The 17,374-nt window shown below is 36.4% G+C and overlaps 1 protein-coding gene across 1 annotated transcript in view; it reads left to right on the top strand.

Annotated features, from left to right (window-relative positions):
* The window catches only part of VPS50 (VPS50 subunit of EARP/GARPII complex), a 129,838-nt gene that overhangs the window by 101,438 nt on the left and 11,026 nt on the right, over positions 1 to 17,374 (top strand). The window contains exons 21-23 of the mRNA XM_081244658.1: positions 2,687 to 2,808; positions 10,811 to 10,891; positions 16,930 to 17,078. Coding sequence (XP_081100784.1) covers positions 2,687 to 2,808; positions 10,811 to 10,891; positions 16,930 to 17,078 — 352 coding nt within the window. The remainder of the gene's footprint in view (positions 1 to 2,686; positions 2,809 to 10,810; positions 10,892 to 16,929; positions 17,079 to 17,374) is intronic.

The raw sequence follows: 17,374 nt of genomic DNA, 5'->3' as shown, positions 1-17,374 counted from the left end.
GCACAAGATTTCATCATGCTACTCAGAACAACACTTGATTGAAAACTTATGAATTGTTTATTTCTGGAATTTTCTATTTAATATTCTTGGACTGAGGTTGACCGTGGGTAACTGAAACTGCTGATAAGGGGTGGGGGGGCTACAGTAATAACTGCTGGGGAGGAACTAACTGGGGGCATGTGGACAGGTAGTTTGTCCCATATGTAGACCTTCAATTAATCCGTCCTTTCTCAGCCCTATTTCTTGCTCCTGTTCTCTTGCTGTGCCTGCTGCTTCTAAGCAGTCACATCCTATCGGACAGCTTCCATCTTCTTTGTGGTTCTCTTTGCATTTTTCCATCAACCTGTTTCCATCTACTGTCTGTCATCTAGTACAGGGGTTGGGAAACTATAGACTGCAGGCCAAATCAATCTGCCTGTTTTTGTAAATAACATTTTATTGGAATACAACCATGCTCATTTGTTCACATATTGTCTATGGCTGCTTTTGTGCTATGGCAGCAGAATTGAATAGTTGAAACAGAGACCAGCAGAGCTGAGTATCTGCCACAGAGACTGAATGACATACGAAGCCTAAACTATCTAGTCTTTGGTCCTTTACAGGAAAGGTTTGCCAACCCCTGGTCTAGAAATGTTTTGAGATTTCTTATTTTCTGGTGATCATACCTACCTGCTGTTACCTTCTCACCCACTTCTCTTCATAGATGTTTTAATTCATTGTAAAATTCTCTTTTAGTTCAGTAAGTCTGAGGGGGTGCATAAGTTCCCTCAGGCCTCCAAAGGCCTACTCTGCCCTCTTGAACTGGAAAGACAGAGTTCTCACTCTTCTACATTTGAATATACTGGCAGCCTGCTTATCAATGGCTGCCTTCCATGTATGACCATTTAAGGTCATGGAAGGAGCTCTGTGAGAGAGCAGAGACTCTGTGTAGTTCCTTGTGTATTAACACAATGCCAAGAGCATAGTCAGCTTTCAAAAAGTGTTTGTTGAATGTATTGAATGAGTGAATGAATATAATTATGTTTTTTTTTTTTTCAGAGCATTTGGGACCATCTAGTTTTTTTTTTCCTTCTGAATGCACATTTAAAATAGCTTTTACCTATTAAGAATTCATTTTTATATCCTTTCTTAAGATGAATTATATGAACAATGGTTAATCTTATTAGGAATGGAGAGGAGCTTTGTATTCTGGATATGTATCAACCCTGATGTTTGCATCCTTCCTCATTCTACTATTCACCTGTTTAAAATTTTCTTTCATGGATTAAAGTAATATAACATTTTTTCATTTTATTCCTTTACAGTATCACATTATTTAATGTGTAAATAGTTACAGTTTAAATAGCTATGTGTTTGCAGTCAATGAAATATCTGCACAGTGATCCAGAATGTTCTAGGAGCATATTTTCAAATACTTTTCAATTGAGATTTATTTTAAATGTCTGATTATGTGAAATAATTACAAAGAATGATTCTGAAACAAAAGACTTGTAAATAGGAATAAGAACAGAATCTAAATTGAATAGTTTTTACTTTACGATGTGTATGTCTTCCTGACCATCTATTATTTAGAATCATTTCTCATGTAAATTAAGATGGATGGACTGAGTTCTTAGATAATAAAGAAATGGTTTTGATAGTAGACGTTTCCATTAGAGTAAATTTGTCATTTTTTTCTACTGCAGTTAATGTGTTTTCTCTTGAATCCTGGTGTCCTCAGTAGTACCAATTTAAAATTTATAGCAGTTATATAAAGTAGAGCCAGCACCTGAATTATTTGCTCATTTGGAAATAAACCAAATGGCCTGTTTTAACATCTTCTGCGGAAGAGCATTTTTTTATAGATATGCTTCTTTCCCTATTATTTCCTATAAAAAATAAACACAATTAGGGACTCATTATTGTTTGTTACTTGATTCAGCCCATCTCCCATGCACCCTTCAAACACATTAACAAGTTAATGAATGTAGACATTTTGGTTTTTAAATTTTTTTCTGTAACTGTGTCATATGTTTAGAGGAAAAAGAGTGGAATATTGGCATCTTCCAAAGGAAGGAATGAGGAGGATATGTTCTTGGCACTTTGCGAGTGTTGAGCTCTTGAGTGATGTAGTGATAAAGAAATGTTCTTAGCCTCTGACGCTAGATTTCACAGGGCTAGGATTCAGAGGAATGGGAAGTGTCTTCCACGTGTCCTTTTTTTCTTGTTTTTTTTACTTTTGCTATGTGTGTATAAGCTTATGAAAAGAACCCCACTCTTCCTCAAGTACATTGTCTTTTGTTTTATTACACCTAAACATTTTTGAAGACATTGTTTGAAATGGAATCTCCAAGAAATGAGGAACTGTGTTGTTTGTACAGTGTCATTGTAGAAGAGTTAGTTTAAGAGTTCCATAAATATAAGACAAACAGTAAAATATAATGATATGAAACATCTTTGTAGGTATTTTTTGATATCAGTGCCATCCAGTAGTACTTTCCAAGATGATGTAACTGTTCTGTATCAGTGCTGTTCAGTACAGTAGCCACTAAGCTACAAGTGACTGTTGAGTACTTGAGGCATGGCTGGTGTGACTGAGGAATGTAATATTTCATTAAAAATATATTTTGGTAAAGTAATTTTATGGTTTCTTAATAATTATAGACTAACAGATTTTAATTCTCTATTTAATTTCTTTTCTTTTCAGGTAAATATATGCAGATGATGAACATTCTTAAGCCAATTGCTTTTGATGTTATCCATTTCATGTCTCAGCTATTTGATTATTACTTGTATGCAATATATACCTTTTTTGGTCGGAATGATTCAGTAAGTCAACCTTTTAGGGGAGGAGTCTGTTTCTTTTAAAATTTATTTGTTTTTGTAAATGTAAAATTCTCTCTGTATAAAATACATAAATAACATTAATTTGAAAATTATCCATCAAAAATCCAACATATTATTGATATTAGCTTTTTGTGTGCCCCATCACCTTATTTAAAATACATTAATTTTAAGCTTTGATATGATAAACATATTGTATGTTCAAATTTTTGGCAGAAAAAATGCAGCATCAATTTCTAACCTTGACATATTTTGGTGATGAAAAATGTGCAGGTTGCCTTGTTTAAATCTGACCCAGTGTGTAATTATTACACAGTAAATGAGACATTTTAAATATTGGCTAACAACCTTAGCAGGCACTACTACATTCAGAAGATAATGACAAATATTTATTTAAAATAATTGAAAATCTTTGAACTGAACCTGCCACAGAATTAATTTTCCTGCACCTCCTTTTTGTGTTTCCAAAGCTCTTGTTGAGTTTATCTTTTTCTACTCCTAAGGAGAACAGCACAGTATTAAGCAGGTAACTGATCTGATACTTGGGAATTATTTGTAGTTCACCTACATGTTTGACAGTTTTTCGTATAAAAGCATACTCATAATACTAACTTTTCGCATACTATATTTTGTACCTTTTCAAAAACTTGTGAATTTTAATGGATAACTACATTCATCATATAAATGTTCATAGTCTTGCTGTGATTACAAGTATATCAAAGACATGATCTTTTAATATGGGATCTGAATTTCCTATGTTCTTAACTCTGCAAAATTAGAAAGAATACTAATATAATCAGAAACTAAGTTGCTGCAGAATTTATGTTACTATAAAATAGGTACTAATCCATCACTCTCAATAAATAAATATTAAAGAAGAAAGACATTCTGGAGTTTTAGCCAATTGTCAGAATCGTTTAGTCTTCTACATGAGCTTTACTCTGTCTTCTTGGACTATGCCTCTAGACCAGTGCGGTCTAAGAGAAGTTTTGCAGTAATGGAAATGTTCTATATTTGTACTGTCCAATATGGTAGCCATAAGCCATAAGTGGCTTTTGAGCACTTGAAAAGTGACTGGTATGATTGGGGACTGAATTTTTAATTGTACTTGATTTTAGTTAGTTTATCTTGAAATATAAATAGCCACACATGACTTGTGACTATCATATTAGTTAAAACAGTTCTGAACCACAGTTTTGATAAGATGTGTTCAAGTAGAGTCCTTCAGAAACTTTGGGAACTGAGTGCTTTTGGATGTGACTTTCTAGCTGATTAGATACTGGCACAGATTTGTTTACAGTGGGGTTCACTAGAAGCTGATGAAAGTTAGCAAAGTGCAGGTAGGTGCTCACTGTAAAATATGCTGCATATTTTATTTAAAATCTGTTATGTTTTAAAGAAAACATTAGTCTGATATTTCATATTAAAAGCATTTTTAATCCTAAGACTCAGTAAGACTCAGTAAAAGCCATTTCACTGTATTCAAACAATATTGTTAATTATAAGGGTTTCTTTCTATCTGGATGTTCACCCATATGCTGTATTAGAAACTGTGTATTCTATGAACCAGAACAAAACATGCATATGAGCAAGTTTGTATGAGTGCGTACTGCATTTACTCTACCTCTTACTTGAACTTTTTAACATGGCTACTGCTGCTTCCTTCCCAGAAGAGAGAGAATTGTATGAGTGAGTTTAAATGGTTGCTGCTCATGGAAGAATAAGCATCTCATTGTGTCCTGGGGTTTCTAGAAAGTCATTGTTTGGGAGGGAGGACACAGTGTATGCATTAGGTTAAGGGATTTTTTTCCTGTTCATACTAATTACTCCTGAAGCTCCTACTCTTCACTGAACTGGTTATAGCCTACTACATCATGTTATAGTATATATCTAATCCATTTGATTCTATTATAATGGTACTCATAGTATTGCTTTGTCTTGCCTTGCCTCAAGGCTTCTGTTGTTCAACTCTTGAGTTATGTTTTCCTTGGTCCTTCCTGTTCACATTCTTTTGTGAAGACCATTCTGTAGCTTACCTTAATGCAGTAGTAAGCACATAGTAGATTCTTACGAGATATGGATTGATATCCTAAATATTTCTTTTTTAATAATTTTATTTATTTATTTATTTGGCTGCATTGGGTCTTTGCTGCTGCACATGGGCTTTCTCTAGTTGTGGCAAGCAGGGGCTAGTCTTCATTGCAGTGCACGGGTTTCTTATTGCGGTGGCTTCTCTTGTTGCAGAGCATGGGCTCTAGGCGCGCAGGCTTCCGTAGTTGCAGCATGTGGGCTCAGTAGTTTTGGCACTCGGGCCCTAGAGTTCGTGGTCTTCCGTAGTTGCAGTGCATGGGCTCAGTAGTTGCAGCATGTGGACTTCCACTGCAGTGACTTCTCTTATTGTAGAGTACAGGCTCTAGGTGTGCAGGCTTCAGTAGTTGTGGCATGCTGGCTCAGTAGTTGTGGCTCACAGGCTCTAGAGCACAGGCTCAGTTGTTGTGGCGCACTGGCTTAGTTGCTCTGTGGCATGTGGGATCTTTCCAGACCAGGGCTTGAACCCATGTCCCCTGCTTTGGCAGGCGGATTCTTAACCACTGCACCACCAGGGAAGTCCGATATCCTAATTATTTCTTATCCAAGTAAATCTTATGAGGGTTATTACTTGACAACGGTTTGTGAGCCTCATTTAAAGTTAACTTTCATTAATGGAACTGGTTTTTTGTAGAGAGTCAGACTCAAAATCTAAACTTTTAAGAATGAATTAACTTCCATTTCTGGGTATGAGGGACTGAGACCTTATTAGATGATATTTCCTGCAGAAAACAGTTATAAAACCTGGATGCTTTATAAAACAAAAGGGAACTTCTTGAAGATGCTGGAGAGTGAACAGAAGCATATAGACTCTGGTGGGAGTTCACACTAGCGGTTGAGGAAAGGGAAGCTATAAAAAGAAATTCTGGGCTTCCCTGGTGGTGCAGTGGTTGAGAGTCTGCCTGCCAATGCAGGGGCCACAGGTTTGAGCCCTGGTCTGGGAAGATCCCACATGCCGCTGAGCAACTAAGCCCATGCACCACAACTACTGAGCCCTCGTGCCACAGCTACTGAAGCCCATGCTCCGAGAGCCTGTGCTCTGCAACAAGGGAAGCCACCACAATGAGAAGCCCACACACCACAATGAATAGCCCCCACTTGCCTCAACTAGAGAAAGCCCGGGCAGAGCAATGAAGACCCAATGCAGCCAAAAATAAATAAATTAATTAATTTAAAAAAACCTTCCATCTCTGTGGCCTTTAGCCCAGGACTAAGTGCAGTCCCTGAGGCACATAACTGGAGACACGCATAAGGAAACCTACAGTCTTTATGGATTGGGGGACCAGAAAAGTGAAGCCAGGAAACTGGGAACACTGAAAAGAGTAGGGAGAAGTTCAGACGGGGAAGAGTCAGAGGAGGGATCCCCAATTTCTGTCTACCCACATCTCTGGCTAACTCATGAACCATGTTTGTGTGGAACAGACTGACTGCAGCCAGTCAAAGAAAAAAGATCTGAATAGAGACTGGAGCTGCTACACAAGAGTTAGTTTATAGTTCAAGCCTGGCCAAGAAAATTGCATACTGAAAACAAAGGAAACAGTACTTACTGGAGAAAAATAATAGAATCCAAAATCTCCAGAATCAAATGGATGATGCAATCCAATGTTACCTAAATACATAGAGCCAAAAAAGAGGAATACATCCTTCAGTAAAAAGAAAATCAATATAGCCTGAACTCAAGATGTTGGAACTAAGGGATAAAGATTTTAAATGGACCATTTTAACTATCTTCAATAAAGTAAAACAAAACATGTTTTAAATGCATGAACATCTCAGTAGAGAAATAAGAAGTTCTAGTAGAAACAGTAGGAAGAAAACCAAAGAGAAATCCTAGAACTGAAAATTCAGTTCCAGCAATTAAAAAAAATTACTGAATGTACTTAGCCAAATGGACATGACAGAGGAAAGAATCTGTGAACTTGAAAATAGATCAATAGAAATTATTCAAAATGAAGAACATAGAGAAAAAAAGATTGAAAAACAAAGATGATCAAAACCTTAGGGACATGCTAAGTTATATCAAATGGTCAAACATACATTTAATTGGAATACCAGGTGGAGATGAGAGAGACAGAATGAGGTAGAAAAAATACTTGAAGAAACACTGTCCAAAAATTTGCAGATACAAGATGCTAAATGAACAGCAAACAGAATAAACACAAAGAAAAGTCTAGTGGGGTACCTCATGAGGAAATTGTCTCTTGAAAACTTTAATAGACTTATGACATAAAAGGGACCAATGATCTGATTAACAGCTGACTTCTCACGAGAAAGTGTGGAGACTAGAAGAGAGTTAAACAACACCTTTCAGACACCAAAAGAAAAAAAATGTCCAAAATTTTATAGCCACCAAAAATACTATTCAAGCATGAATATGAAATTAAAACATTTTCAGATATAAAAAGCACTAAGAGAAGTTGTCACCAACAGACATGTAATACAAGAAATGTTGAAGGAAGTTTTCCAGAGTGAAGGAAAATGATATCAGATGAAAACATCAATCCTCAGAAAGTATGAAAGCATTGATAATGGAAACTACTTGGGGAAATGCAAAGGATTGTTGCTGTTTTTTCTTTATTTTTCCACTTAATTTCTTTTTAAACCATATAGCTGTTTAAACCTGAAATTATAACATTCTTTTCTGGAGTTCATAATATATGTAAATGTATTATGTATAACAACTATAGCATGGTATGTGGAGGGATGTGGACCTATAAGATGGCAAGATTTCTATATATTATGTAAAACAGTACATTGTTAACAGTAAATGGACTGTGAAATATCAAGAATGTATATTATAATCCATAGAAGAATAATGAAAAATAATACAAAGAACTTTAACTTTTGCCTACAGGAAAATTAAAGTAGGATTCTAAAAAAAGAAAAAAATCATCTAATTAGAAAAAGCAGGAAAGGAGGAACCAAGGAACAAAAAAGAAAACATGTAATGGTAGATGTAAACCCAGCCACAGTAAATGTTCCTGGACTAAATACTCATATTAAAAGGTAGAGATTGTCAGAGTGGATTAAAAACAAAGCCCATACTTAATAACAAAAAACATAGATTGAAAACAAACGGATTGAAAAGATATGCCATGTAAACAGTAAGCATAAGATGGCTGCAGTGGCTATGATATGAGATAAAATAAGTTTGAAAACAGAATGTATTACCAGAGATAGAGGGATTTCTAATGATGTAAGGATCAATTCAATTGGAAGACATAATGATTGTAAATGTGTATGTGCCTAGTAACAGACCTTCAAAATAGATGAAGCAATAATTGACAGAATTCAAGAGGAAATGAAAAAATTCAATGACAGCTGGAGATTTTAACACCAGAGTAACTAATAGAACAAGTTAGATAGAAAATCAGCAAGTACACAGAAGATTGGAACAACTCTTTCAACCATTTTGACTTAATTGATATTTGTAGGACAACATACCTAACAATGGCGGGATATATTCAAGTGCAGATGGTACATTTATCAGGAGAGACCATATATTCTGGGCCATTAAACATGTCGTAATGAGTTTAAAACATTGAAATCATACAGAATATATTTTCTGATGTCAATGTAATTAAATTGGAAACCAATATCAATAAAATAGGAAAACCTAAGTGTTTGGAGATTAAACAACACACATCTAAATAAAGATTGGGTTAATGAAGAAACCACAAAAGAAATTAGAAAATATTTTGAAGTGAATGATAATGAAAACACAACCTATCAAAATTTGTGGGATGCAGCTAAGTGAGTGCTTAGAGGGAAGTATCTAGTATTTAGCTTTACCTCTTCTTTTCCAATATGTATGCCTTATATTTTCCAATCCGTATGCCTCATACAGCATATATCTGTATGATGGAGGTCAATTACAAAAAATTGAATTCCAGCACAATGTAAAATAAAAGTGGTGAGAGTTGCTAACAAACACATGAAAGAATGCTCAACATCACTAATCATTTAGTGATTGCACTGTTGGGAATGTAAACTGATACAGCCACTATGGAGAACAGTATGGAGGTTCCTTAAAAAACTAAAAATAGAACTACCATATGACCCGGCAATCCCACTACTGGGCATATACCCTGAGAAAACCATAATTCAAAAAGAGTCATGTACCACAATGTTCATTGCAGCTCTGTTTACAATAGCCAGGACATGGAAGCAACCTAAGTGTCCATCAACAGATGAATGGATAAAGAAGATGTGGCACATATATACAATGGAATATTACTCAGCCGTAAAAAGAATCAAAATTGAGTTATTTGTAGTGATGTGGATGGACCTAGAGTCTGTCATACAGAGTGAAGTAAGTCAGCGAAAAACAAATACCGTATGCTAACACATATGTATGGAATCTAAAAAAAAAAAGGTTCCGAAGAACCTAGGGGCAGATCAGGAATAAAGACGCGGACATGGAGAATGGACTTGAGGACATGGGGAGGGGGAAGGGTAAGCTGGGACAAAGTGAGAGTGGCATGGACTTATATGTACTACCAAACGTAAGATAGATAGCTAGTGGGAAGCAGCCGCATAGCACAGGGAGATCAGCTCAGTGCTTTGTGACCACCTAGAGGGGTGGGATAGGGAGGGTGGGAGGGAGACGCAAGAGGGAGGAGATATGGGGATATATGTATATGTATAGCTGATTCACTTTGTTATGCAGCAGAAACTAACACACCATTGTAAAGCAATTACACTCCAATAGAGATGTTATAAAAAAAATGATTTGAAATCAAAGGTTTTACCTCTCAAGAAAAAAAAGTGGTAAGAGTTGACATCCTCATCTTGTTCCCTCCACTTTCATCTATCCTGGATAGAAAGCATTGAGCCTTTCACCATTGAGTATGATGCTAGCTATTTTATAGATGCCTGTAGTCATGTTGAAGAAACTCTCCTCTGTTACTGAATTTTTCTGAATTTTTATCATGAAAGGATAAATTTAGTCAAATGGCTTTTTCTGAATCTGTTTAAACAATCATAACTTTCTTTCCGAAAGAAATATATTAATATGGTGAAATACATTGGTTAACTTCAAAGTAGGATTTTAGGCTGTTAAACTGTCTTGCATTCCCAAGACAAATACCACTTGGTCATGAATCAGTTTGCTAATATTTTAAGGATTTTAAAAAATTGTGTCCATAAAGTTTAGGAGTCTGTAGTTAGGTTTTCTGTGGTATCTTTGTTTGGTTTAGGAATCAGAGTAATATTAGTAAAACAATAAAACAATTGGGAAACATTCTCCTACTTTCTGAGAGTCTATGTAGGACTAGTACTTTTTGAAGGTTTTTATTAAATGAAATTTAATTAATAAAGAGCTACTAAAGTTTTCTATTTCTTCTTAGGTCAATTTTTATAATATGAGCTTGTCAAGGAATTTGTTTCATCTGGTTTGGTAAATTTATTGGCATAAGATTATTCATAATATTCCCTTATTATCCTTTTGGTGTTTCAACATTAGATCTGTAGTGTTATCCATGCTCTCATTCTTGATATTGAAAGTATGTATCATCTCTGTTTTGTTTTTTCTGTATCAGTGTGGCCCTTCCTATCCTTGGGTTCTTTAAGTATCTAAAAATCTTAAGTTTTACAATTAAAAATAATAACTTCTGGGAAAGAAATTCTGGTGAACTCTCTCCTGATAAATCCATTAGATTGATAGATGTTAGTGTGACCTGTAAATACACATGTGTAAATAGCTCTCTTGTTCCTTTGAGGGTTAAGATTTGATTTCTGTCTGATGTTTTGGTATTTTTAAATGCAATTTGGAAACCCTCTGAGTGCTAAGTATCTGAGTGAAAACTCACCACATACTTACTTTTCATTAATTTGAAGTTACAACATTTGCAGGGTTATCTCCACAGCAACTTAACATGTCTCTCATTTTCTTTTTCAGTTGGAATCCACGGGACTAGGTCTTAGCAGTAGTAGACTAAGAACAACTCTAAACAGAATACAAGAAAGCCTCATTGATCTGGTAAGTAATCAATTCTTTTACGTTATTTAAAATAGAAATTGGCGATCTATTCAACTACATGTAAGTGTATTTCTATATGTACATCGAGTTCCTGTGTTCCTAGAACATTAATGGCATGCAGTAAGTAAAATGGAGGTTTCTTATAGTCTGATGGAGAGAGAAAGCTGGTATACACAAAAGAATATGATATTGGCTCTACATGCAGTACAAGTTCAAAGAGAAGAAAGGTTTATGTTCAAAATTACTGTCAGAGAATGACTGAAGGAGGAAGTGAGACTTATGCTAGACTTTGAAGAGTAGGCATGGGATCAGTGGGGAAGAGGAGAAAGAACGGCATTCAAGTTCAGGTTCAGAGGCTGAGCAAGGGCCTTGAGGTGGGAGCAAGCCTGGCCCAAATTTTGGCAGATTTTTGTGATGGGGCACCAGTTTATGCCAAAGAGTTGTGTTGCAAAGAGTGTTTAGGACGACTTTATAAATGGCTTTAACATTTGAGAAGTTTAGGTTTAGTCGGCTGTGCAGTAGGGCGTCTGGATTCTTAACTGTGTCATGTAATGAAATGCATGTTTTAAAAAGCTGGGTTAAGCAGCAAAACAGGGCTCATCCTCTATAGTATTTAAGCCAACATAAGCAGTTAAAATAAGAAAAAAAAATTTTCTTATGCTTGGTCACTATAGCCAGAGACTTTTGTTATTCAGTGCATTTCTCTGCATCTATGAATTTTCCTTTATTCTGTCACTTACCCAAATAAGCAATCACTTTCCTCGTTTCTCATAAGCTTTATATTATGAGCATACTTCTGTTATTGAAGTTTTTATAAAGCAATGTAATCATTCATTCTTTTAAGAAATACTTGTTTGGGATAATTATTATATGCCAGGCATTGTAGGCCTGGAAAGTCATCAGTGAACAAAAGAGGTAATTCCCGTCTTCTTGGAACTTGAATCTTATTGGGACAGAGAGACAGATAAATGTATAAGAGTGTCAGATACTGATCAGTGCCAAGAAGAAGATGAAGCAGAGTGATGGGACAGTGATCTTTAAGCAGAGATATGAATAAAGTGAGAGAGGCGTATGCAGATATTTCAGGTGAGCACTGTTTACACAGAGAAAATAACCTGTATCTGTCTCATCCATCCCCCTTAAAATTTGGAGATCTTTTTGCCTGGCACATATTTTTTTAATATATGTTCATAGTCCTAGCACTTACCTTGGCACATAGCATCTCTTCAATAAATGTTTATAGAGTAAATGAATAAACTCGAATCCCTGAGTTTGGTGTCTCCTGGATTAACCTGGCTTGTTTTCTTGTCCACTTAATCCTGATCTTTGTTTTCAGAGTCAAGGCTCCTTGTTTGACAAAGCCATCTATTTCTTTTTCTTTTTTCTTTCTTTTTTTTTTGGTCTTTGTTGTGTAAAATCCATCATTGGCTTTCAGTCCCATTGGCAGTTATCTGTTTTGATTTTGCTTCTCCTTGTTTGATACTTAGTATAACCTTGACCTGAAGATCTTGTTTTCCAGATCTTAGTCCACAGCTGAAGTTTTTCTTGTTTCTGGCTGAATGCCTCAAGATAGGTGGGCTGAAATATACCACTAGAATCATTCACTCTAGCATTTCTCTGCCAGCTCTGCTAGTTACTAGCTTATGATTGTCAAACCACAGTTCCAGATCTGACCCTTAAGCTGTGGATTTAATGCTGCCATACAGTGTGTAATGAAACAGCATGACCCAGTAAACAGTGGGACCAAACTAGCTGTTATTTAAGACAAGCTGTCACCCATCTAACAATAACAATGTATCTGTAGCATCTGTCAGACCAGTTCTTTGTTCATTGGATAAGTTTTTTCCTGAATTGGTGTAATAGTCAATTTTAGAAATGCGTTTTTTAAAAACCAGCTACACACCCCTCCCCAATAAATTGATAGATGTGCCTGTTTTTTTCTTTGCCACCTTGTCTTTTAAAAATATCTTTTTTTTTTTTTTTTTTTTTTTTTGCGGTACACGGGCCTCTCACTGTTGTGGCCTCTCCCGTTGCGGAGCACAGGCTCCGGACGCGCAGGCCCAGCGGCCATGGCTCACGGGCCCAGCCGCTCCGCGGCATGTGGGATCCTCCCGGACCGGGGCACGAACCCGTGTCCCCTGCATCGGCAGGCGGACTGTCAACCACTGCGCCACCAGGGAAGCCCTAAAAATATCTTTTTTTTAAGGCCTTATTCTTAGCATCTCTTAAATCAAAGACTGCACCTTGGAGCAGAAGACTGTGTGAGCCGTTGTTCCTCTGTCAGTTTGTAAGGAGCACTGACCTTTGACAGAGCCTCTCCATGGTCCCCACTCCTCTGATGGATAAGACTTTACAACAATACAGTAGAAGTTTTTCTGAAAATTTCCAGTGTTTTACATGTTATTACACATACTGATAAGCATCGTTTTATTTTTTTATTTTTTTGCGGTACGCAGGCCTCTCACTGTTGTGGCCTCTCCTGTTACGGAGCACAGGCTCCGGACGCGCAGGCTCAGCGGCCATGGCTCACGGGCCCAGCCGCTCCGTGGCATGTGGGTTCTTCCCGGACTGGGGCACGAACCCGTGTCCCCTGCATCGGCAGGCGGACTCTCAACCACTGTGCCACCAGGGAAGCCCCTCGTTTTATTATTTTAAAAAATATATTTGTCATTTACTAGACCTTGATCTCAGGTTTTCATAAACTGGTATATAAATTTTCTTCACTTCATTAATTTGCATCTGCATTGGCAGAGAACATTAATTGGTTTCTTGCTATTCAACACATTCTTTGGCTATTAAAATAATTTATAGCCTAATCTGGAACCACTGGATGGAGGTAGTATTTTTCTTTATATTTCTCCTATGTGTTAGTTAAAACTTTAATAAGCACTTTTTTGGTAATTTTATTTTCTCCATATATATCTTCTAAGTTTTGCTTCTCTTTAAGCTGTAAAAGGCAAAATGGAATCATTATGTTCTTTAAAATGCCACCTGAAATTGTTTATCATATAAATTCACTGTAAACTAAGAAAATTTGTTTGACACATCAAATAAAAGTCTAAGAAAAATTGTCTAATAGTGGACAAGCAGGAAAGGAAGCTGGTGTAGGTGGTAATGGTACCAGAAATGTGAATTTTTAGTTATCTACCTGGTGATGCTAAACTGTTTAAGACCTGTGGCCAACTTTGAACCTTTGATAATAAAAATGTATTTTAAATTGATACAGAAAAGTCCATAAATATTAATTTTCTTTGTGTTAGTACATTACTGGCAGGAAAGGCTAAAAATATAACTTTCATTGTGAGAGTAAAGATTGATTAAGGTTTCATTTTTTTAAAGTCTTCAAAGAGTTGTATATCCTTTCCTTACTATACTGGTATAAGCTGAAACATGGATCCTGTTTAGGAGCTTTTCCATTTAAGTGTACAATAAGCACATACCATTTATTTACGTCAGCTTGACATTTTGGGACTTTCTTGCTCTCTTCAAGTGTATTTCCCTAAATGGATCTGTTTTGAAGGTAGACACATTAAGATTTGTTGATGGATTATAAGAGTGTGACACTGAGAAGAATCAAGGATGGCACCTGACTTCTGGAGAATGGAGGTGCCATTAATGGGGATGGATAAGACTTTTAGGAGGACACATTTGAAGAGGACATCAAGAGTTCAGTTTCAGATATGTTAAATGCGCTAGAGGTGAGAGAGGGGTCAGAGCAAGTATATAAATTTAGAGCTGTTGGCATGTGGATGGCATTTAAAACTGTGAGACCGGATGAAATCATGTAGGGAGTAGAATGTAAGTCAGAGAAGTCTCAGGACTGAACCCTGGGGCACTCCAGTGTTTAAAGGTCAGGGGGAATATTCAGAGATGGATATTCAGAGTTGGCTATTGGATTTGGCCATAAGGAGGCCAGTGGGGACCTTGCTTACTCTTTCTTTGGAGTGAAGCAGACAAAAACCTGGTTGGAATGGGCTTGAAAGAGGATAATAGGAGAGGAAGAGAAGATTTTTATCATCATCTCCATCAATGAAACTAACAGAGGGCCTGCTAATGACAACAGGCATGCCAAGGACTTAAGGGTACAAAGAGGGTGAAATTGGTCCCTACCCCCCAAGAACTCACAATGAGGTAGGAGAGTTAGAAAACAACGACTGAGGTAGGAGAGTTAGAAAACAACTGATAAAAGTATGCTGTATGCCACATACAGGTATATGTATATGTATAGGCAATATTAACACAAGTAAGATAGTTATTTTTCTTGGGAGACTGAGAAAGTTATAGAAAGGAGGTGAATATGAGTTCATACTTAAAAAATGAGGTAAGAGCCAGGCAGGCAAGGAGAAGAGAGCTGGTAAGACAGGAGTGTGAGTAGGACAGGTGTAGTAAGCAGTCCAGTGTGACTAGACCTTAGGGGTGTAGAGATTATCTTGAAATGAGACTGGCAAGGTAGCTGTTTGTAAAGGAGTAATATCGTGGCAACAAGTTTAGGCTTTTTTTCTGTAAGGAAGGGATCGTCAGTTGAGACTTTTAAATTACGGAGTGTTATGGTCACATCTCCATTTTAGAAAGATTACCTAGGTATTACTGAAGTAATGACATGAGGAAGAAACAAACAAGAGAGGTGTCTGGTTAGGCATGATGGAGGTGCAGAGGAAGAAGGGGTGTTCAAGAATGATTCTAAGGTTCTTCACTTGGACAGTCTGGTAGATGGTGATTAAATAGGCCCCCAGGGACTTCCCTGGTGGTCCAGTGGTTAAGATTCCATGCTCCCAATGCAGGGGGCCTGGGTTCGATCCCTGGTCAGGGAACTAGATCCCACATGCCGCAACAAAGATCCTGTGTGCTGCAACTAAGACCTGGCACAGCCAAATAAATAAGTAAATCTTAAAAATAATAATTATAAAAAAGTATTAAATAAATAGCCACCAGAATTAACTTAAATAGCACAGGCCACCCAATTGGTACCAAACTGTATGTAATTTTGTGGTTTGTGTAGTTTTTTTTTTTTTTTTTTTGGCAGTAGTGGGGTGATTATTTTCCTTTTTAGTAGAAGGAAATAAATAGTGGAGCTGTGACATTGATTAAGTTGCATAGTTCCCTTATCCTGATTCTCCTTAGAGAAAGCACAGTTGTTCCCAAAATAACTTTTAAATGCTAATTGAGTAATTAGAGATTGAAGAGAGACAATACCTTTAGTAGAATATAGGATATAAAAAAGAACTAAACAAGAATAAAACCATTTTCTAACTTGAAAGGTTTTATAATGTATTATTTCCATTTTGCAAAATTTATAAACCTGTTATACTCCCAGAGTCCTATGCATTTGATGTCTCTTTTATTCGTAAGGCAAATGTTAGAGATTTGTGATTATGTAATTGATTTAAAAAGTAATCTAGATTTACATTTTGTACACTTTTAGATTTGTTTGTATTCAATTTTTGTGCTGTAATTTTCTTTGAGGATCTTTTAAGGCTCAGTCCACTCTGCTCTTTGGACATCCCTTTCTTTTATTTCCGTTTACCATCTTCAGGTCAGTAATCTATCCCTAGAGATATACAATACAGTTGCTTCTGTTTCAGTTTAGAACTACATTTTAGTCCTGCCTTCTTGGGATTATACCAAAGTTACCTTGATTAAGGTTTAGGTGTGAAATGGTTAATCACACCATAATTTTGGATTTGACCAGCCTGGTCCTGGAGAGGCAGTCTGTTCTTCCTCGTTTACAAGTTCTTGAAGGGCATCTCACTATTGTCTCTGTGAAATATTTGTCAATTCATAAAGATTCCTTGTGTTGGCCAATTTTAGGTCATGCACAGATAATAGCATATGGAGTTGGATCATTTTCACTTAGTATAAAAAGGAAAGTTCTAGTAGTTAGAAAATGTAAAAGGAGGAAAAAGAGAAATGAAACTAAGTGTAATTAATGTATGCCTGAGAGCATTTTAATTATAGCTCCAGTTTTGTAAAATCACATGGGTTATTGCTGTTAGATTTCTATTTCAGGCTGTGTGTGTATATGTATGTTATATTTTCAGGAAGTTTCAGCTGATCCTACTGCCACGCTCACAGCAGCAGAAGAGAGAAAGGAGAAGGTACCGAGCCCTCACCTCAGTCACCTAGTGGTTTTGACATTTGGGGATACATTGTATGGGTTGGCGGAAAGAGTGGTAGCCACAGAATCCTTGTAAGTTGTTAAAAACAGTTGCTTTGCCATTAAATATTTAAGAAAGATTATAAAAGTAAGCACTGTATTCTAGCTGTATGCATTTCCCACTTCTAAATATTCCTTAAATTACTCAATATTTCTGAGAAGTATATCCTAAACTAGATTACCACTCAGTTTTTAAAATTGCATGGTTGATTTTCAGGTGTATAAATGGAAGGAGGGTAATCTTTTAAGTTTCTTTCTTTAGCAGCATGATCCTTGCTTTAAGTAAGACTTTAGAAAAGCATATTATAGTATAGTACTTTATAGTTTCC

Source organism: Mesoplodon bidens (genome assembly GCF_964165515.1).
Source record: "Mesoplodon bidens genome assembly, chromosome: 9".
Lineage (NCBI taxonomy): Eukaryota > Metazoa > Chordata > Mammalia > Artiodactyla > Ziphiidae > Mesoplodon > Mesoplodon bidens.
Note: the sequence above shows the minus strand (reverse complement) of the source record. Positions and strands in the feature narration are given on the sequence as shown.